The sequence below is a fragment of the Etheostoma spectabile genome, chromosome 2 (genome assembly GCF_008692095.1).
Source record: "Etheostoma spectabile isolate EspeVRDwgs_2016 chromosome 2, UIUC_Espe_1.0, whole genome shotgun sequence".
Classification (NCBI taxonomy): Eukaryota; Metazoa; Chordata; class Actinopteri; order Perciformes; family Percidae; genus Etheostoma; species Etheostoma spectabile.
Genome location: NC_045734.1, coordinates 10,454,195 through 10,471,967, shown reverse-complemented (window position 1 = coordinate 10,471,967; position 17,773 = coordinate 10,454,195). Strand labels below are relative to the sequence as shown.

Below are 17,773 nucleotides of genomic sequence, written 5' to 3'. Positions count from 1 at the left end.
GTGTGTGTGTGTGTGTGTGTGTGTAGTGTGGGCTTGCATGCGTGCATACATACATGCATGTGTGAACACTATGTATGTTAGTGTGCATATACATAATATGTGTGTTTATTTTATCACACAAACATGAACTCAACCTCGTGTCTCCTCCTCCCCCAGGTCAGAATGAAAAAAAACTCATCACAGATTTTCAGGGCTGCAATTTAAATATAAAAATACCATGGTTATAACCAATGCTAAGAATTAATATGAACTTTTGTTTACTGAACACATGTAGCTGCTGTCTGGCTGATTTGTTTCTTTAACTTTCTTACCCACTGACATCAAAGTGAACAGATCAGGTATCCCAAGGTATAGCACTCAGTCAGGAGGGCTTTCTGTTTCCCACTCTGTAATTTCACTGACAGGTTGTGAGTATGAATGTTCGCGTGTGTCTACGTAGGTGTGTGTTTGACTAAAGGTGTGTGTATCCGAGCACATAATCGCAAATTCTGTAACAACTTCCTCCCGAACACCTGTTAAATTCCGATGCGCCGGTTGTTAAGGCTTATTTGATTTTAATTTTAAATGTTTCGGTGGAAGTTACCATTGGAGCTGATCAAAGTGCTGATCGCAACGGGAGCACAGGGGGGAGATGCTGCGCTCATTTGAATATGGACCAGAGCGACGGCTTTGAACACCCCTCCCACAGTGGTTTTGGGGGGGGAGCAGAAATAAATGAGGAGGATGGGTGAGAGTAATAACACCCATTGTGGCTTATACTTCCATGCTGTGCACCAAGATTGACTGTCTGTTCTCTTCTGTTTTTTATCAACTATTTGCAGGAAGCTTAACAAGATTTTATTAAGGCTTAAACATAAATATTGACCAAGCCGTTCTGCCTTGCTGGCAGTTAATATATGTTTTTGGATACTGTTACCTCCTATATCAATTAACCTGCAGGGTCAGCACTATGTTAAAAAATTGATGTTGCTTTTGTTTTTTTAAACCTGTGTCAGCTTCACATACAGTACAACACAACAAAACGTATACATACTGTAGGTCTAAATAACGATTATTTTAATTGTCAATTTCAATGTTCATTGTTTTTACAATTTATTATTTAGTTTATAAAAGGCCAGAAAATGTATTGGAAAATGCCCATTACAGTTTTCCGGAGCAAAAAATACATTGAAGTAATTTAATAAAAGAAAGTAAAGAAAAGCAGAAAATCTTCTCATAGGAAAAGCTGGAACCAGAGAGTGTTTTTTTGCTTCATAAATAACTTAATTAATCCATCATCAAAATGGTTGTTGGTCAGGCAACAAATCGACTCATTTTTTCAGCACTACTTGCACTGTATTTTCAGAATTGTTCTATATTGTGTATGGGTCTCTGTGTACTGAAAACAGTGTGATATCTCCATCATGTCAGACTGGAAATGGCCTCATGCCCTGATCTTCTAGCTGGAGGGCCTGGACGATCTTCAGGCACCTGGGTGTACCCCACACACAATGAGATGCAGTCTGAACAAACTGCCAGGTTGGGAAGGTTTGGAATGCCAGGTTGGGTAGTCACCATCACAATCTCGAGACAGGGAAGAGAGTCCTCATTAGTGAAGAAAAAAAATAGCTAGAGCAAACATTTAATCATTTGCAACTATCTCCCTAACTGCATCATTGTATTTATAGTAGTCTAGTGTTTGGCTATTGTCAGAGCTGTGCGGTGATTAAAGACCAACATTAGAATCCATAGCAGACCTCAGGCTTTCTGGAACCTTCACCACAGTAAATGAGTGGTAAGTTGCTAATTGTGTGGGCAGTCATTCAAAGCACTGGTTATCCTCTCATCAGCATTGAAAAGGGAACATTTAGAATGTTTATTCACTCCAAAAAAGTTTTCTATGAATATAAGAGAACAAAGCCGATAACCTATAGATAAAATAGGCCTTTTAAAAAAAAAAAATATGTTGACATGTAACAGTTAGAAAAGCACAAGTGTAAATAATAAAAATGGATTATGGCTGAATTCCATTAGCAGCATTGTGCATGCTGGTTCAGTGTCACACTGGGACCCTTGAATAGAACAGAGACACTATTAATGGTATTAGTAACACCTGTGCTATTCCTACTATGATAAGCCAAAATCTCTTCTGTGAAAAAGGCTTGTTTTCACACTAATAAAAATTCTAATTATCATAGATATGACCTGTCATTATAGCCATGCCACCCCACTGACTAAGTTATCGTGCACCTGCACCTACATCCATAGTTAAATGCAGTTTTAGCATGCTAAACATAAAATGTTGTTAACACACTAGTCATAAGTTTTAGAGACTGAACCTTAAACACGGAAGCAATATTTCCCAAGGTGACCAGTCAGGAGCCCACATGGTGTATCTCCCATAGCTTGTTGAGATGTTTTTTTTTTTTTTTAAACATCTGCTTCTGGCTTGTTATTTATGTTATCCAATCGAAGCACTTTGAGATGTATAATTAAATTGCTAGTTACACACATACACACATGCACATAAATACACCCACCATTTTGCGGGGTCACATTTGGCTTAGGTGATGCGTTTCTTTTGATCATCATCATCATTAATAGCAACCATTGAGTGAAAACGATGAAACCAAAATGCTGTATAGAAACATGGACATTTATTTTTCAACCAAGAGCTAGGCAAACAGAACGGAGTCAGCCACAGGGTACTTTTGTGTATTCTTATGTACACAATAATGTACAGAACAGAATAAGGATGGGGTTTTTTTTTTTTTGTCCTCTGCTGAGGCTCAGTAAAATGTGATGGGAAGTCATGTAGTTTTGAATTGTCTTTCACATGGGTCTTGTTTTGACTCTGGCTGCTCTTCAGTTTTACACTCCTTCAGCTGAACTGGCAGGACCTCCCTAGGAGTATGTTAAAAATGTAGTGTAACCCGCTGCTTTTATGCATTAACATATGCCTTTTCTCTTTCTCTCAACACATCAGTAATCCTTTCCATATGAAAACATTGTGTAAAGGTTATACATTCAAATAATTACGAATAATTAGCGTCTCATAAGCATTCATGACTTATAAATCTATTTTTGTCATCCACACATCTTGTGTATGCTTAGTGTATTTTCACTATTATCGGTGTTGTCAACATGAGTTTGTGTATGAGCGTGTTTTTGGTGCTGGGCCATGTCCAGGGCCAGAGACATACTAATGACATGGACTCCAGTGGTGTGTTTTACCAGCTCAACTGCTCTCATTAGATGAGAACCTCTGTGTAGCACAGCTCGCCTCATTAATGAAGCACAGCCATGTGCCGCTGTAGATACATGCACTCACTTGTTCAAGCACATACACTCAGGTCAAACAGACTGTGTGGGAGGACTCATGGCTGTGTATATACACACAAGAACATACACACACCCTACATCCCACTCACTGTGTGCTGTCCTTCTATAAAGTCACTACCAGTTAACTAACACACACACACACACACACACACACACACACACACACACACACACACACACACACACACACACACACACACACACACACACACACATCACCATCTTGAATGCAAATTGCACATGACCAGAGGGGGCATGTACCTTCTAGCCCTCACTTGTAAAGCCTATTCATTCACTTTTCCAAATGCTGTGGCTCCACAGATGTGTGAGTATGTATTTGTGTACGCATGTAGTCGTGTGTGTGTGTGGCGGGGGCCCCTCCTGATTATAGCTGCTCCATAATTAACAGTGATCAGATTTGTTTTGTGGCATAAATGGTGCATGTGTAGAACATTAGGCCTGGCAAGTCTCATTTCACATTCAGCTCAAGGGCTCGGCAGCAGACGGGTCATGAGCTTCAGGGAGCACAATCACAAGCCTCCCTCCATATGGTCCTGCCTGCCGCATCCTCAGCAGCGAGGGCCGCGAGTGCCAGACAAGTTCCCCTAAGAACCTAATCGTGTTCAGTAATTACCAAGGCAGGCTTTTCTCTTTTTTTCTCCTCCCTCCCTCAGCCTCCCCACAATCTCTTGGTCTTTTTTCACTGCACCTGCTTGCTCTTTTTCAATCTCATGCTCTCCCTGTCCATTGCTTTCACTAAGCTGCTTGTAATATTCTTTCCCTTTTGCATCTTTGCACCTTTAGTGTCTCGCGGTTTCCTTCTTTTTTGCTGGATGAAAACTAGGATGGGGATAAGAGAGATTTTGAGAGGGAAAAAAGTTAATCAGTTAATTTCTAAATTGCTTTATGTGGCTGATGCCGAAAAAACCCAGTCCGTCCTCCTGACTGCCTGGAAATTATAAATAATTGTAACAGATGCGCCAATATGGCCGGCCTCCAATAAACGAGGCCCCAGATAATTTGACCAACCCCCTTTGACAGGCCAATTTAATAAAACATGAACAAAATCTTCCTCACTAATAATTTATCATCCCCTCTCCTCCCCTTTGGTTAAAGTTGATTACCCTGGCAGTTAACAAGGTCACACCCAGATGCCAGGTTTCTGATAATGCAATCAGGACTCATTGGAAAAAAGGTGATGACATTCCATGCGGTTTTCTGCACTACCTGGCCTACCAGGAAAACACAGTTGTGAATGCCTCTGTTTGATTTGATGTGTTCAGTAGACATGTTGTTGATAGCAGAAGGTGAGACTGTTTGTTATTAAGGACTTAAGAAAAGAAAGGTGAGAATGTATGCAGTAAGGTGATGAAGTCAAAAAGGTATATTTGTGAGTGTTAACTTCATGATAAAGGACTCAGGCATAAACTAAGTGTTCACAAAGTGTACATATGTGCCTGCCCTTTGACTATAGAGTGTATGTGTCTCTAGAACAGATCTTAAAGCCATTCTTTTTGTAGACTCATATTACCTTGAAGGACTGTTTCTGCTGTTTTGCAGCAGCAAAAAGTGTGAAGATAGAATGTCATTTAAGTGACATTTTAAAATCCATACTTGCACTGTTGCATTATAGGAATGGAAATGTGTCAGTGATTGCCTTTGTGGATGTGTGTGGATCACGACCTACTTCCCTGTGGGTGGGCCCTATGCCTTATCTTTGTCCCCGTCAGTTTGTTTTGGTAGTCCCTGCTGTGTGCTTAGGTGTGCAGATGCTGCAGGTTAATAGACACTGATAAATAGACGGGCCATGAAAGCACACACCACAATGCTGGAGGTGGTAGATAGCTGTACAACTGCCACATGACACATCTGGTTATTGACTTTGGCATATGAAATTGTCATGTGCACAACCAGTATGCATGGTAAGTCCATTGAACTACTTGCAACTCTGTCAGCTTGTGATTTTCTATACTTCCTTGACTTAATTTAGTCAACTAGCCTTTATAAACTCAACAATAGAAATGTGGCAGAAATTATGACAACATTGTATTGTCCATTGAAATAACTGTTAATGCACAAACTGATATCTCCACCTCTTCTATAGATTCCTCCCTGTATACTGTGATTTGTAATCATAAGAGGAATATAGAAATCATACAAAGAAGCTTGCTTGCTTTTCAATTTCAAGATGTAGACAATTCTGTTTTCTTGACGTTTTACCAGTAGATTGCTGACATAACCTCACCTATCCTGACATCTTATATCTGGGTTGGAATCCCAATTTGTGTTTTGAATGTGTGTTTTTTCTCAACTACCAATATTTAGATTAAATCTTTTGTTTATATACTCTTTTGGTTAAGATGGCACTAGTGTGTCATTTTAAAGTGAAATGAAAAACTAGGGGGAAAAACATTATTTCTAGATATCATGACATCATGTCACAGATTAGGAATCATGAATTACTAGTCCTTACCTACATCCTTCTAGATCGGACACATGTCAAACATATTTACAATAATCTAAGTGTTAAATCACTGTTAAGCTCTACACACAAACACTTACATGTAAACCGTTCAAGTTTGAAGTATATTGAGGGCAATGATACTTGTTTTCTTTTATGTGCTTCACAAAACAACAGCTGCTCAGCAATCCAAGTCGTCTTAACATTGGATTCACATTTTGTTTGGTCACTTTTCTGTTGTTCTCTGCACCTCTAGGCCTGTCTTTCTCACTCACAACACAAACACACCTGTACTGTCTCGCTTTTCCTACAGGCAACAGTGTCAGAGCAGGTTGATGCTGCAGCTCAGAGGTCTAGCCCTGATTCTGACTGGGCCCCCACCCGAGGATCAGATCCCAGGCCAGAGGATAAGACCCTTCAGCAGAGATCCACCAGTATCGTCAGTGGACTGCGGGTAGGTTAGCACACACTACTGCCAATTATGTCAAAGACAGCACGTGGGTGAGCAGCTTACATGCCCACACTTACCCATTACCACTTTGCTCAGATAAGATCAAAGCCATGGAGAAGGGATATGAAGGAAATGGTCTGTTGAGAATCATGTGGTTTATCAGACCCTGTCTTTTCCAACCTTTGTCCTGAACTCCCAGCGCACGCACGCACGCACGCACGCACGCACACATACACACACACACACACACACACACACACACACAGAGATGGCCTTCCTACTGTGACCAAGACGGCGTGTGCTGCTGGTTTCACGCATGCCTTGGGCTCAGGCACTGGCTAATTTACTGCTTCAACAGTACATTATGAACAAGAAAGAAGCTTTTGATCTTCTTAGTATTCCACTCATAAGTTTGGCAGGACATGTTTCTAGATGGCTTCACTTACTCTAAAGCTGGACTGCAGACACTTTGTTCGATTTATACAGCTGTCCTCATATAGCTTCAATGAAGGTGCTTCTGTTCAGGCATACATGTAATATAATCATTTTGTACAAAATAAATAAACAGTATTGACATCATTGGATGTGCTTGCCTTTTCTGAAGGCTCTGTTTTGTTTGCCCTAGGAAATATACACACACACACACACACACACACACACACACACACACAGACACACATAATTGGATTGTTGTTATGCACATACTATTAATTATTTTGATAATTGTGACAATACTTTTTAGAGTGAGACTATAATGCATTTTTCACACAATACATTTTTGATGCCTTGTTATGCTGAATAAAAACATAATCTGATTTATAAAAGTCTAAATCGGTGTGTTTAACACAGTGTGCATGTGTTCTATCCAAAAAAAGAAAACAATCAGCTAAGATAACCTACAGTGGTCACCATTTTTTTTGACCTTTTCAACACCTTTAAAAACCTGTGATCATGAAATGCTTTTGGATGGCAAACATCTGTATTAATAGGAAACTTAGTCCTGCTTCCTTTTGTTACTTGGGCTCAGGAATTCTGCATTGAGCAATAATTCATAGATGACACAAAAAGACCATAAGTAAGTAAGTAAACTAACATAATTAAAATGAATTATTATTTAGGATAACCTTTTAGATTCAGTTTTCACTGTTTAGTTTAATTTTGAAACCTTTCACAAAGCAGTCACCTCTATTGGGCTGCTACAGTAGGAGTGGTCCAACATTGGTCATTCGACCGGCCATGTGGCCATGTGGCACTGTGGCATGTTCATCATTCAGCCAATACTAGGCTCTCCCTCTCCCCACTAAGTCAAAAGTCATTGGCTTTAGGTAAGTAAACATAATCTCAAATCCATAAATTATGTTAAACTTTACTGTTAAATAGCGTGGACATTTTAAGCAGTTGTTGCTGTTGGCTGTTCTATATTTAAATGTGAGGATGCTCCAAAGAAGCCATGAACCTGCCATGCATCATTACACTCCATTTAAACAATAATACCGACCTGCAAGGTCAAAAGCTGATGAAATGAGCCTTCTGTGCAGCCCACTGCTACCACCTAGGACACAATTTGTAGTTCTTTCAATAAGTGAAACGGGATTATTGGCTGAGGCGACGAGCAGTGCACCGTGGCACATGACTTGTAATTTGCTACATACAGTAAGTGTTAAGCTGACGTTTTGAGTGAGGGAAAGTTTTATTTGAACTACAAAAGCCTGATTTAAAAACAAACAAAAGTGAATTAACAATTAATAAGTTTATTAATATTTAGTCAATTCAAAACCACATTGGTTTAACAGATAATTTTTACTTTCAGTGGTCCACTATGAGCATGATGTAGTTCAACTTTGAATCCAACCTGTGCAGTTCTCTTCAAACCTTGCTTGGAACCTCAGTGTTTATAATCGCCAGCGTAATACCAGCTGATCTGAGTGGGTGGCTGATCTTTAATGCAATATCTACATTGCCCATTATCAGCAACCATTCATCCAATGTTCCAAAGGCACATTTTGTTTACCAATTTGTTATCATTTTAAAAAAACTAACTGAGAAAACATTGGAGAACCCTTTTGCAATTATTTAAGCACATAATGTAATCAGAAAACTGCTGCTCTGGTTAAAAAAGCAATGCAACTGATCTCAGCTGGTATTTTGTCTATAATAGAGGGCAATGGAAATTTCTAAGTGATCCCAAATTTTTGACCGTTAGTGTATGGGAGTAAAAGCATGCCAAGACTTTGCTCTCAGATGCAGAATCTTGCGAGCACTGCAGGGCCATTCTGGTTAGAATTCTTGAGCGTTGCTTGTGAATGTCAGTGGACTCAAAAGTTGATCCCTGCCTTTTCAGCGCCCTGGCAAAGCACAGGGATAAGGCGGCTTCAACTAGCTATTGCTGGGGAGACATGGTGGAAGACCCCATTGCAGTTTCCTTCTCTGTTGAGTCAGATGAAGACAAAGATTATTTTAACATGGATCTCCTCTGCGATAAAACTGCTTTTGCCAAGGAGAGGGAGAGCTGGCTTAATTCACTCTCCATTCATCTCTCCAGCGTCTGTCACATTGGGTAGTGGATGCTACCATTTTTTTCTTATAAAAGTCGTTGATTGCAGCCTCCGGGGAGCCTTTTGTGATATCTGTGCCACTGCAAGCTGGGCCCCCCTTTACACTTGTTTTAGCTTTGCCCGCCTTGACATGACTGTGTCTTTGTTGGTTACCGGCTCTAACATTAGTCAGGTGTTTGACAGTGTATCTTTGGAATTTTTATATTTTTGTACTCCTTTTAATATATTCTTTTGTGAGATGGAGTACATTTGCTTTGTGTATATATGTGCACCCATGTGTGTACACTTCAATGTATGTCTGTCTATGCATGTGTCTTACCCTGTGCTTGTATGTGTACAACATTCTTATTTGCCCGGGAACCTGAAAAAGTTCAACGCTGAGAGCTCCAGATGCACACATGACACACTACTGCAATCATAAAGAAGCCCATTGATGACAGTAACCCCTCTCTCTGGGAGATGGAGAGAGAAAGGGTGGAGGAGGGAGTCTGTGGATGAGGTGTTTCTTCTTTGCTCTAAAGCCAGTGACACTGACCCCTCAGTAACTAAGTGTTTTACTCTTGCTTGCATACAGACTCTGTTTAGATTCAGGCCTCTCTCCTCATTTTCCTCTTACTGTACGCCCTCCTCCCCCCGTCCATCTGCATTGCACTCTTGTGTTTGCAGAGCCATTACAGGGTGCAATGTACAGGTCAGGTCATGGCTGTCAACCAGCTGCCGAGCTGAGGTAGACAGTGGGCACATCTTTCTTTGCCTCGTGTTCTCTGCTTTCTATCTTTCAGGCCTGTCTTGTGGAACAATAACAACAATGTCACAAGATAGTCTAAGTGGAGAGAGAGAGAGAGAGAACTTCTGCAGCAAAACTCTGTCATTTGTCAGTGTCGCCATGTTATCTTCCCCTGTACAACGCACTCTCCTCTGATTTCTACATACAAAAAAACACTAATAATGGGAAATTCAGCTTGTTGGTGAATAAGCCCTCCCCAAAATGTACCTGAAAACCTATTTAGAATTCATCCAAAATAAGTTTTACTTTATAGTTAGTCATTTTTACTTTTAAGGCTTTTTGTTGAGTTGGATTCCCCTTTTGGCCTCTCAGTTTCCCCGATGGACATATACGCTAAGCCAATTGGCCTGCCACTCGTCAGGAATATGCAGATCAATCTGCTAATTAGTTGCATAGAGTCATAAAGGCTGAGTTAGAACACATGGTTGGCACCCATGAAGGATTGATAGCAGAACCGGGCACACCAGGTCACTGGAGTCAACTGTAATCGTAGGGCACGTTCCCAAACACACATGCATACTTGGACGTTCTTGTCACAGACAAAGGATTTTACAAATATAATGATAAATAAGGATTAACATGTCAAGTGACAATGTGTACTTATTATCTTTATAATCCTTAATATTTTGGACAGAATATTTTTTATTGACATTACAGCAATAATTGCCTTAATGCCAAATGTAATTTTCCTCTCCTGTGCAGGATTCAAATTGCATACCCATGCACAAGGAATCTTACGGAAAAATGATATGCCGTTGATGTGATGCAGAAGACAAAAGCCATTGCATACATGATTTTTACAAAAATTAGTGCATTGCCCAATCAAAACGTGCCTGTTTGGACCAGGCTGATTGCTTGGCCTCCTCTTTTCTTCAGAACTATTCTACCCCGAAATGAATTACAGAAGGCCCCTAATGCACTTATATTTAATACTGTATACCAAGACTTACCTTGTACTTTTAACATTGTACTACTACATTAACCTGACAGAGAAATGTTACTGGTTATCTTGCAGATTCCGATTTTATTCACAAAATATAACATTAAAAATGATGCATTCATATTTATTAAATTATCCAGCATTATATTAGAGTTGAAAGCTCCACCTTAAACAAACTTTAAGTAAATTTAAATACATAATGCTGATAATGCCTGTCTTTCATTTAAAGTAAACATTTACTTTAATAGTTTTACAATTAATAGCTAATAGTTTTACTTCAGGAAAAAAAACTTGTTTAGTAATTCTCCTACCACTACCAATACCACCATTCCCAGTTAGAAAAAGGGTAAAAAGTAAAGCAAGACGATGTTTGCCAGGGGCCTTTATATTTTTTGTATTATTATTATTGTTTCCTACTTTTGCTTTATTACTTTAATTACATATTTAATTTAATTTTAATGTCACTTATTTACACTGCAATATTGTTTCTTGTACTATGGCAACCGCAACCTTTACAATATCCTGACGCCACTTTACTTTACTTTCAGTCTACCTTTTGCTCGTTGGCTGTTTTTTGCCTGTTTTTCTTGTGTGTTTACTTGTTTGTTTGTTTTGCTTTTATTGTAGAAAATGCTGCTGTAACAAGGAAATTTCCCCGCTGTGGGATGAATAAAGTACTATCTAATCTAATTATATACCTTTATTGTGCGTGGATTACTTTTATTTACAGTTAATAAACATTCATTTGTTCAGGAGGCAGCTCTAGTTTATTCACACACGTCGACAATAGTACCCAGTGTTTACTTCCACGTGTGATGGCTTTTCTTCTTTTGTGCATGTAGGTCCAACATCCTGTTGAACTGAAAATTTGGCCAGACAGACTCCTTCCTTTTATAGACCGATGCAGGCAGGACAACATTGTTCACTGTCTTCTGTAGTCTGAATCAACTTCACGCAGTAAATCCTCACAGCCCCCAGTTTGTTTGGCTGCACTGTAAAAAAATATATGCGTTGCTCTTCCTCTACTGAGTAAGCTCTCAAAACATGTTTGCTGCCCCCTGTGATTGATATATGTATCATTTCGAAGGGTTCGAACACTTGTCCTGTATAATTAAAATGCACTTGCTGTTTCTACCAAACTGTAGTTTTATAACTTTAATTGACATCAAAGCATCATTTTTTGAGGAGGAGGGTTTTTGATCCACCATCCTATCATAAACCTCCTCTCCTTCACTCCTCAACCACTTCAGCCCATGGACTGGTGTATGTTTAGTCAGTCACATTGCATATTTTAGCCTGCCATCTGGTCAGCCTTGCCTGGCACCACAGGGGGCTTCCTATCCTCCCATATTCATATTCCACTAGCATATTGTTCCCACTGCTTTTCTATGGCGAGGCCCCAGCACTTCTCCAGTTCTTTATTTATTTCTACAGAAGAGGCTGGCTAGCAAACTGCACCACCCCTTATTCCTCCCTAATCGGCGGCTCTTCCAGTTGTCCTATCAAGTGTAACCTGGAGGGCCCTAGTAGAGCAATTAGAGCATCCTCCCTGCCCACCTCTTGTAATGAAGCCTAGCACATTCTGGAATCTATAGCCCCTTTAGTCTCCCCTAATGGGACATCATTATTGTCAAAGAAACAATGTAAATGGAAATGAACATTCTCATTAGCCAGTCGCAGGGAGAAACCTTTGCCGCTCTCAGCTTGCAACTCCCACTTCCAAACACACAGACATGCACACAAAATTAAAAAAAACTCCTCCCTTCAGCTTCTGTGGACTGCTGCTCTAGCCTGCTTGCTTTATTCCTCTGGTAGTATATTTGTTTATGTGTGCATATGTGTGTACTGAAGAAGACAATGTGCATGTTTTACTCCAGGTGAGAGGGGAATGGAATGAACATGGATGATTCCATTATTGGCATTCACTCAGTGTTTCTACAGATGTTAATTGTTGCATGGGCATGTGCCTGTAAGTGTGCTCAAGTTCTCACCCCAGTGCATCTTTGCTTCCCTGTCCCAGGGTGCACCAGTGCAGCGATCCAGGTCTCTGTCCCCAGCCAGCACTGTGGAGTTGGGTAGCGGGAGGAGAAGAGGGGCAGAACAGAGGATTCAAGACCTTGAGGAGCTGCTGCAATTAAAGGTAAGTAGCAAACATAGATAAATGCACACACTATCCTCTGCTTTTCTCATTTACATGAATCAATCTATCCCCAATGTTTCTTTATAGTTTATAATAACTTTATGCCGTTTGTTTTGTGCAGCCCCCGTCATCCTTTCTGTCTTCTACGTCCTCAATGCTTTCCCACACATCAGTGGCTGTTTGACTTTGAAATGGTATTGTTTGCTGAATTGGACACATTCAATGACATAGTGGTGTCCAACTGATCGTGTGGAGCAGTAGACAGGCATAGTTGAGCTGTTTTTGCGCTGGCCACTATCTTACATATGATTGCTGCTATCAGCTGCTAGGTTGGAGGAAGGTTTGCAGCTCTGTAAGAGTCACAAACTCCAAAGGGTTCAATTGCACTACTCCTCCATGACCTTCTCTTACAGTGACACAGTGACGCACGCACACACACATACGCAAGCACGCACGCACGCACGCACGCAAACAGAGCGTGCGTAGGCAGTGAAGCAGCAGGAGAGCTGCAGCTATGGTAAAAGTGGATGCAGCAGAGTTTTTCCCTTAAACGAATCTGCTTTATTGGTCTTTTAACCTTCACATGCTCTAGGACGTCTTTCTCCCTCTATTCTTCAGTGGCTGCAACACTTAATGTTCACCTCTCCCCTATGTTTCTTTTAAGGTCTAAACAGTTTACTTTCTCTATTTTATTTTATGTCAGTAGAGTATATTTTTCCATTGCCATAATCCTTTTATTTTATTTTAACTTTTCTCTAAAGCTGTCCTCCTTGTTACCTTTCTTTATCCTTTTCATCTTTCATGCTGACCAGTGAGTGAGTGATTATGCAGAGGTCATCTCCCTTTGAACACAATTCCAGAAACACATTAGGCATAATTTTCTTGTCAGATCTGAAGTGTCTGAATTACATCACTAGTCAGACGTTAATGCTCAATATAGATACAGACGACACGCATGACTGTCTTAGTTAATGGTGCCATTTACGTGTCTGCCAGTTGAGGGGCTTTTAGCAAAGGTATGCACAGAAAAACCGTGATTGGCAACTCAAGTCTGTGGCCACATTAATGAGAGCATTAGTTCAGAGCATGATGTAGGGGTTATGTCCTTTGCTTGGAGCTGGCATTAAACAAAATGCACTCCATCAGCTACAGTTGAGAACTCAACCTCCAGCATCTTTCAGTACAATACTTTACTCTGTCCACTCTGTTGTTTTCCAGTTGATCCTATCCAATTCTTTCCAAAAGAATGCCTTTCAAATAAATTGGGCACGCCAGCCTGTGCCATTGACATTTGACCTTCGCAACTAACAGCAGCAGACAAACAAACAATTCTCATAATAATGGCCTTTTTTTTTTCTTCCGCACACTTTCAAGTAAACAGTAGCTGTTGCTTCGTAATTATTTTTCAGCTTGAGAACGTCCACAGATGTGTATGCTGGCTGAGTAAGGGGGTGTATTGATCTGTGGGCAAGGGTCTGTGGCCTGATGTCCAGAACTGGGCTGCCCAAGGGAAGCTCTCTAAGGAGCCTGGGAAGCCATGATGTGGCTAATGCCCTGCCACTTGCCCCCCCCCTCCATCAGTCAGTCTCAACTCTTCTGTGTCCTCCCCCAGCTCCTAGTTCCACCAGTTAACACTGCCCTGGTCTGGCCCCTTTCATTAGAGCCTTATTTTTGAGAGGTTGGGGGCAGCTTGAGGAGGCCTGTCTTGCAGATGTCCTCTGTGAATAATCCGCACCAGGAAAAATCCATACTTGTCACATTGGCAGTGTGAATGTGCATTGTGTGTCTGTGTGCACCTGTTGTGTGTCCATTGCATGTTTGTATGCTCTCTCCGTTCTCTTTGTCCTTGTTAATAATAACAGGGCTGAGGGCTCACATTTCCCTCTCTGCAGGGCAGCCGTGTCATATCAGCAGTAAACAAGCTCCTTCCCTACAGAAAGCGCTCGACAACTCTCCCCAGCCCTAGCCACTCAAGCAGAAACCTGTCCTGCACTCTTCCTTTCACTTTTGCCTTGCTCTCTCTTTCTTCTCTTTCTAATTTCTCTGTTCCCTCTGTTTCTCTTTCCTTTTTTTTCATCAGCTGGCTTTCTCTTTTCCTTTGCTCTTTTTCCACCTCTGTTTGTCCTGTCTTTTGGAAGTGTTTTCTCCATCGCCCTCGCTGTTAAGGTCAGTGTGATGAGGAGGAGGGGTGCCCCTGACAAGAAAAATCTATATGTTGGTTTCTCTTACTCCTTCTTTAAAGTTGAAGTCCAATCTTGCAGTGTTTTAATAGCTGTCAACAACAATGTCAGCAACAAATCCACCGGTCAAAAATATTGTGATTTTTGATTTTCTCCTGTGTGTGTGTGTCTGTGTCCGTCCGCTTGGTGCTCTATGACCCCATTGACTCAGCGTGTAAATGTTGTCCCTTAATGATGTCTCAGTTGTCCAGTGAGATTCGAAACACTTGTCACGGAGAAGAGAATCTGAAATTGCTGGTTTCTGTCAAGTAAAGGTGTTTCAGCTGTAGACCAGTTTAAATATGTAGATGGTGAGGAGCTTTTCTCAGCTTCCCTGCTACACTGCTGTGCCAGTGTAAATTAAACTGACTACCTATTTCAGTCAAGTTATGTTTCATTTGACATGCACAACTCTTAGAAAAAAAGAAATCCCGTCACTTTGTCTTACAGATAGAGGAGAATGAAGAGCTGAGGAGTGCTCATGATAAACGTCGTGAACGCCTGTGTCTGATTCAGACCAACTACAAGACAGTCAGAGACCAGCTGAAAGGGATGGAGAAATCAAATGTCATGTAAGTACACGGTTGAATGTTTAGTAACAAATTCGTGTCACACAACATAGTAGGAATATGTGACAAAATAATTACTGTACATTCACACAATGCACAGGAAGTGTTGGTGTACACACATCAGACTCCTTAAACACTGAGGATCTTTGCATACACAAAGTAACTTGGATAACGTCCAGCAGCAGGCAGTAAGAGACGTTTCAAAGCACAAAACTCACCTTGTCTTATGTTAAAAGCCCTTGTGAAATGCTACTACCCTCTGAAACCACTCACAAATCGTCTTAGGGACTCATTGCTTTCCACATGTTGTCTGACAAGACCTCAGTGCTGGATTTGGGAAAGTGGGAGAAATTCCTTCCACTGCCTTTTGAAAAGCTCTGAGGTTTTAAGCCCAGTCAATTTGGGCCGTTTTGTGCCAAGAGTGTGTGTGTGCTTTTGCGTCTCTTCTCCCTCAGTGTTCATTAGGATGTGAGAACTGGAGGTGTCTGGTCCTGGAGGGTGTAAGGTGTTTGAGAAGGCCTGTGGAGGAGGGGAGATGTTCATTTCCTGCTTCAACCTATTATCGTCACCATACACCACAGGATTTTTACACAACGCTGAAAAAAAATGTGCTTGAAAATGTCATTTGTATAAGGGTCTTTTTTCTCCATTGTCTCCCCCAGCTTGTTCCCACTTTTTCTGTCTCTGTTTCTTTTCTCCAACTGCATCATTGAGTCCAGTTTGAAATGTGACTAAAGGTACATATGTTTGGTGGTCGCGCGGGAGCAAAGTGTTGACTCTGTCGGCTGTTTTCTCTCTGGGTTAATTAAAGAAAACAGCAGTGCAATGTGAGCCCGTGTGAAAGTGGAGTGAGTGAGAGAGCGTGTTCAGCGCTAGGCTCGACTCGGCTCATGTCAGCTCAGCGCGGCTCAACAGCATGTGTCTGAGACAGTGGGAACAAAGACAGAGTGATGTGGAGAGATAGAGCTCTCAGAGTCAACACCACTTGTGCCGTTGTTTTACGTTATAACAGGTTATCAAGGAAATGCTCTGTGTGGTGAAATAATGTACTTTCATCAAAGACTGCCTTTGTTAGAAGAAAACTTGTACATGTATGTTTGTATGATACAGGGCTCTAGTTAAGAGTAAAGAGCTAAGAAGACCTACAAATCCATAATAATACGTTTATACTATCCAGTGTCAGTGTATTTGTATTTCAGAACTGATTTGACATAAAATTGATGCAATAGGCAGCTTTGCCCTTTTCAGTCAGAGCCCTTCATGGCACCAGCCAGTCACTCAATGTTATGATCCTGGCATTCATTTGGCATTAAGCCCCATCCTTAAATAGCTTTTAAACCCACTGGGGTAATGCCAGCCTGAATGAGAGACAATAGAAAATGACTTAAATACTCCCATTAGTGCCTGGAAATCAAAACCCTAACAAGTCAGTGGGGATAGGCGTCGAGTCTCATTGCATTTCGAGCTTGTTAGGGATTTCCCTGTAGCTTCCATGCTGTGTTGTTGGCTTTTTTGGAAAAAGCAGGGGGTCGTTTTTGTTCCCCTTTTGTGTGCAGGACAAAAAGATAAGACTGCGTTGCGTCACTGCCCTTTACCTGCCACATAAATACAGTATGCCTGTACTTACAAGTACTTTTATATAAACACAATATATGTCAGGTAAAACTTACTGTTGAACGCTAACATAATTTTTTCTATAGTTTCCAGATTTTAATTTCCCTCATATCAATCTTCACCTCGGCAGAATAATGTATTAATTTAGACAATTGGTTGCTGTACAGCCAGCGGCTGAGTGACGTCACTAGTGTGTGTGATAACCAGTCCCACCCATAATGGCCACCAGCCAATCAAACAGCAGACGAAGGATCCATTTGCTCATCAGCATGCAGGTGGTGCCCAGTTGGCCAGTCCCAGTGAAACCACCCTGCCATTCACCATTACCACCATATTTTTCCCAAAATGGCATGAAGGAGAGGGGGGAAAAGTCAACTTCTTATTTATATTAGAGAAGGGAAAAAGTTTTTTAATCAGACTGGGGATGATGGGGGTGAGCAAATAAAATTAAAGGTTATTAAAGCATCCGTACTCTGATCAAAGTTGCGCCCATAAACAGATTCCCCCTGAATCAGAGCAATTAGCCGCAGCAGCGTGGAAAAGTTCTCTCTATTTCCTCCTGCTTAATAATGGAAACTAGGATACCATCGGGGAGGAAGCACTGAGGCCTGAAGAAGATAGCTCTCTCATGGCTCCATGTTCAACAGCTTTTAGGCCCACTGTAAACAAATTAAAATGTATAATGCTTTACCGTGACTTAATAAAGCTTCATACAC

At 41.0% G+C, this 17,773-nt stretch overlaps 1 protein-coding gene across 4 annotated transcripts in view; it reads left to right on the top strand.

The window, feature by feature from the left end:
• The window catches only part of cntln (centlein, centrosomal protein), an 87,256-nt gene that overhangs the window by 18,425 nt on the left and 51,058 nt on the right, over window positions 1–17,773 (top strand). For all 4 annotated transcript variants that reach the window (XR_004334958.1, XR_004334956.1, XM_032535303.1 and 1 more), the window contains exons 10-12: window positions 6,096–6,236; window positions 12,536–12,655; window positions 15,325–15,446. Coding sequence is in view for 2 of the 4 variants with exons in the window: in XM_032535303.1 (XP_032391194.1) it covers window positions 6,096–6,236; window positions 12,536–12,655; window positions 15,325–15,446 (383 nt within the window). In the remaining 2 variants the exon portion in view is untranslated. The remainder of the gene's footprint in view (window positions 1–6,095; window positions 6,237–12,535; window positions 12,656–15,324; window positions 15,447–17,773) is intronic.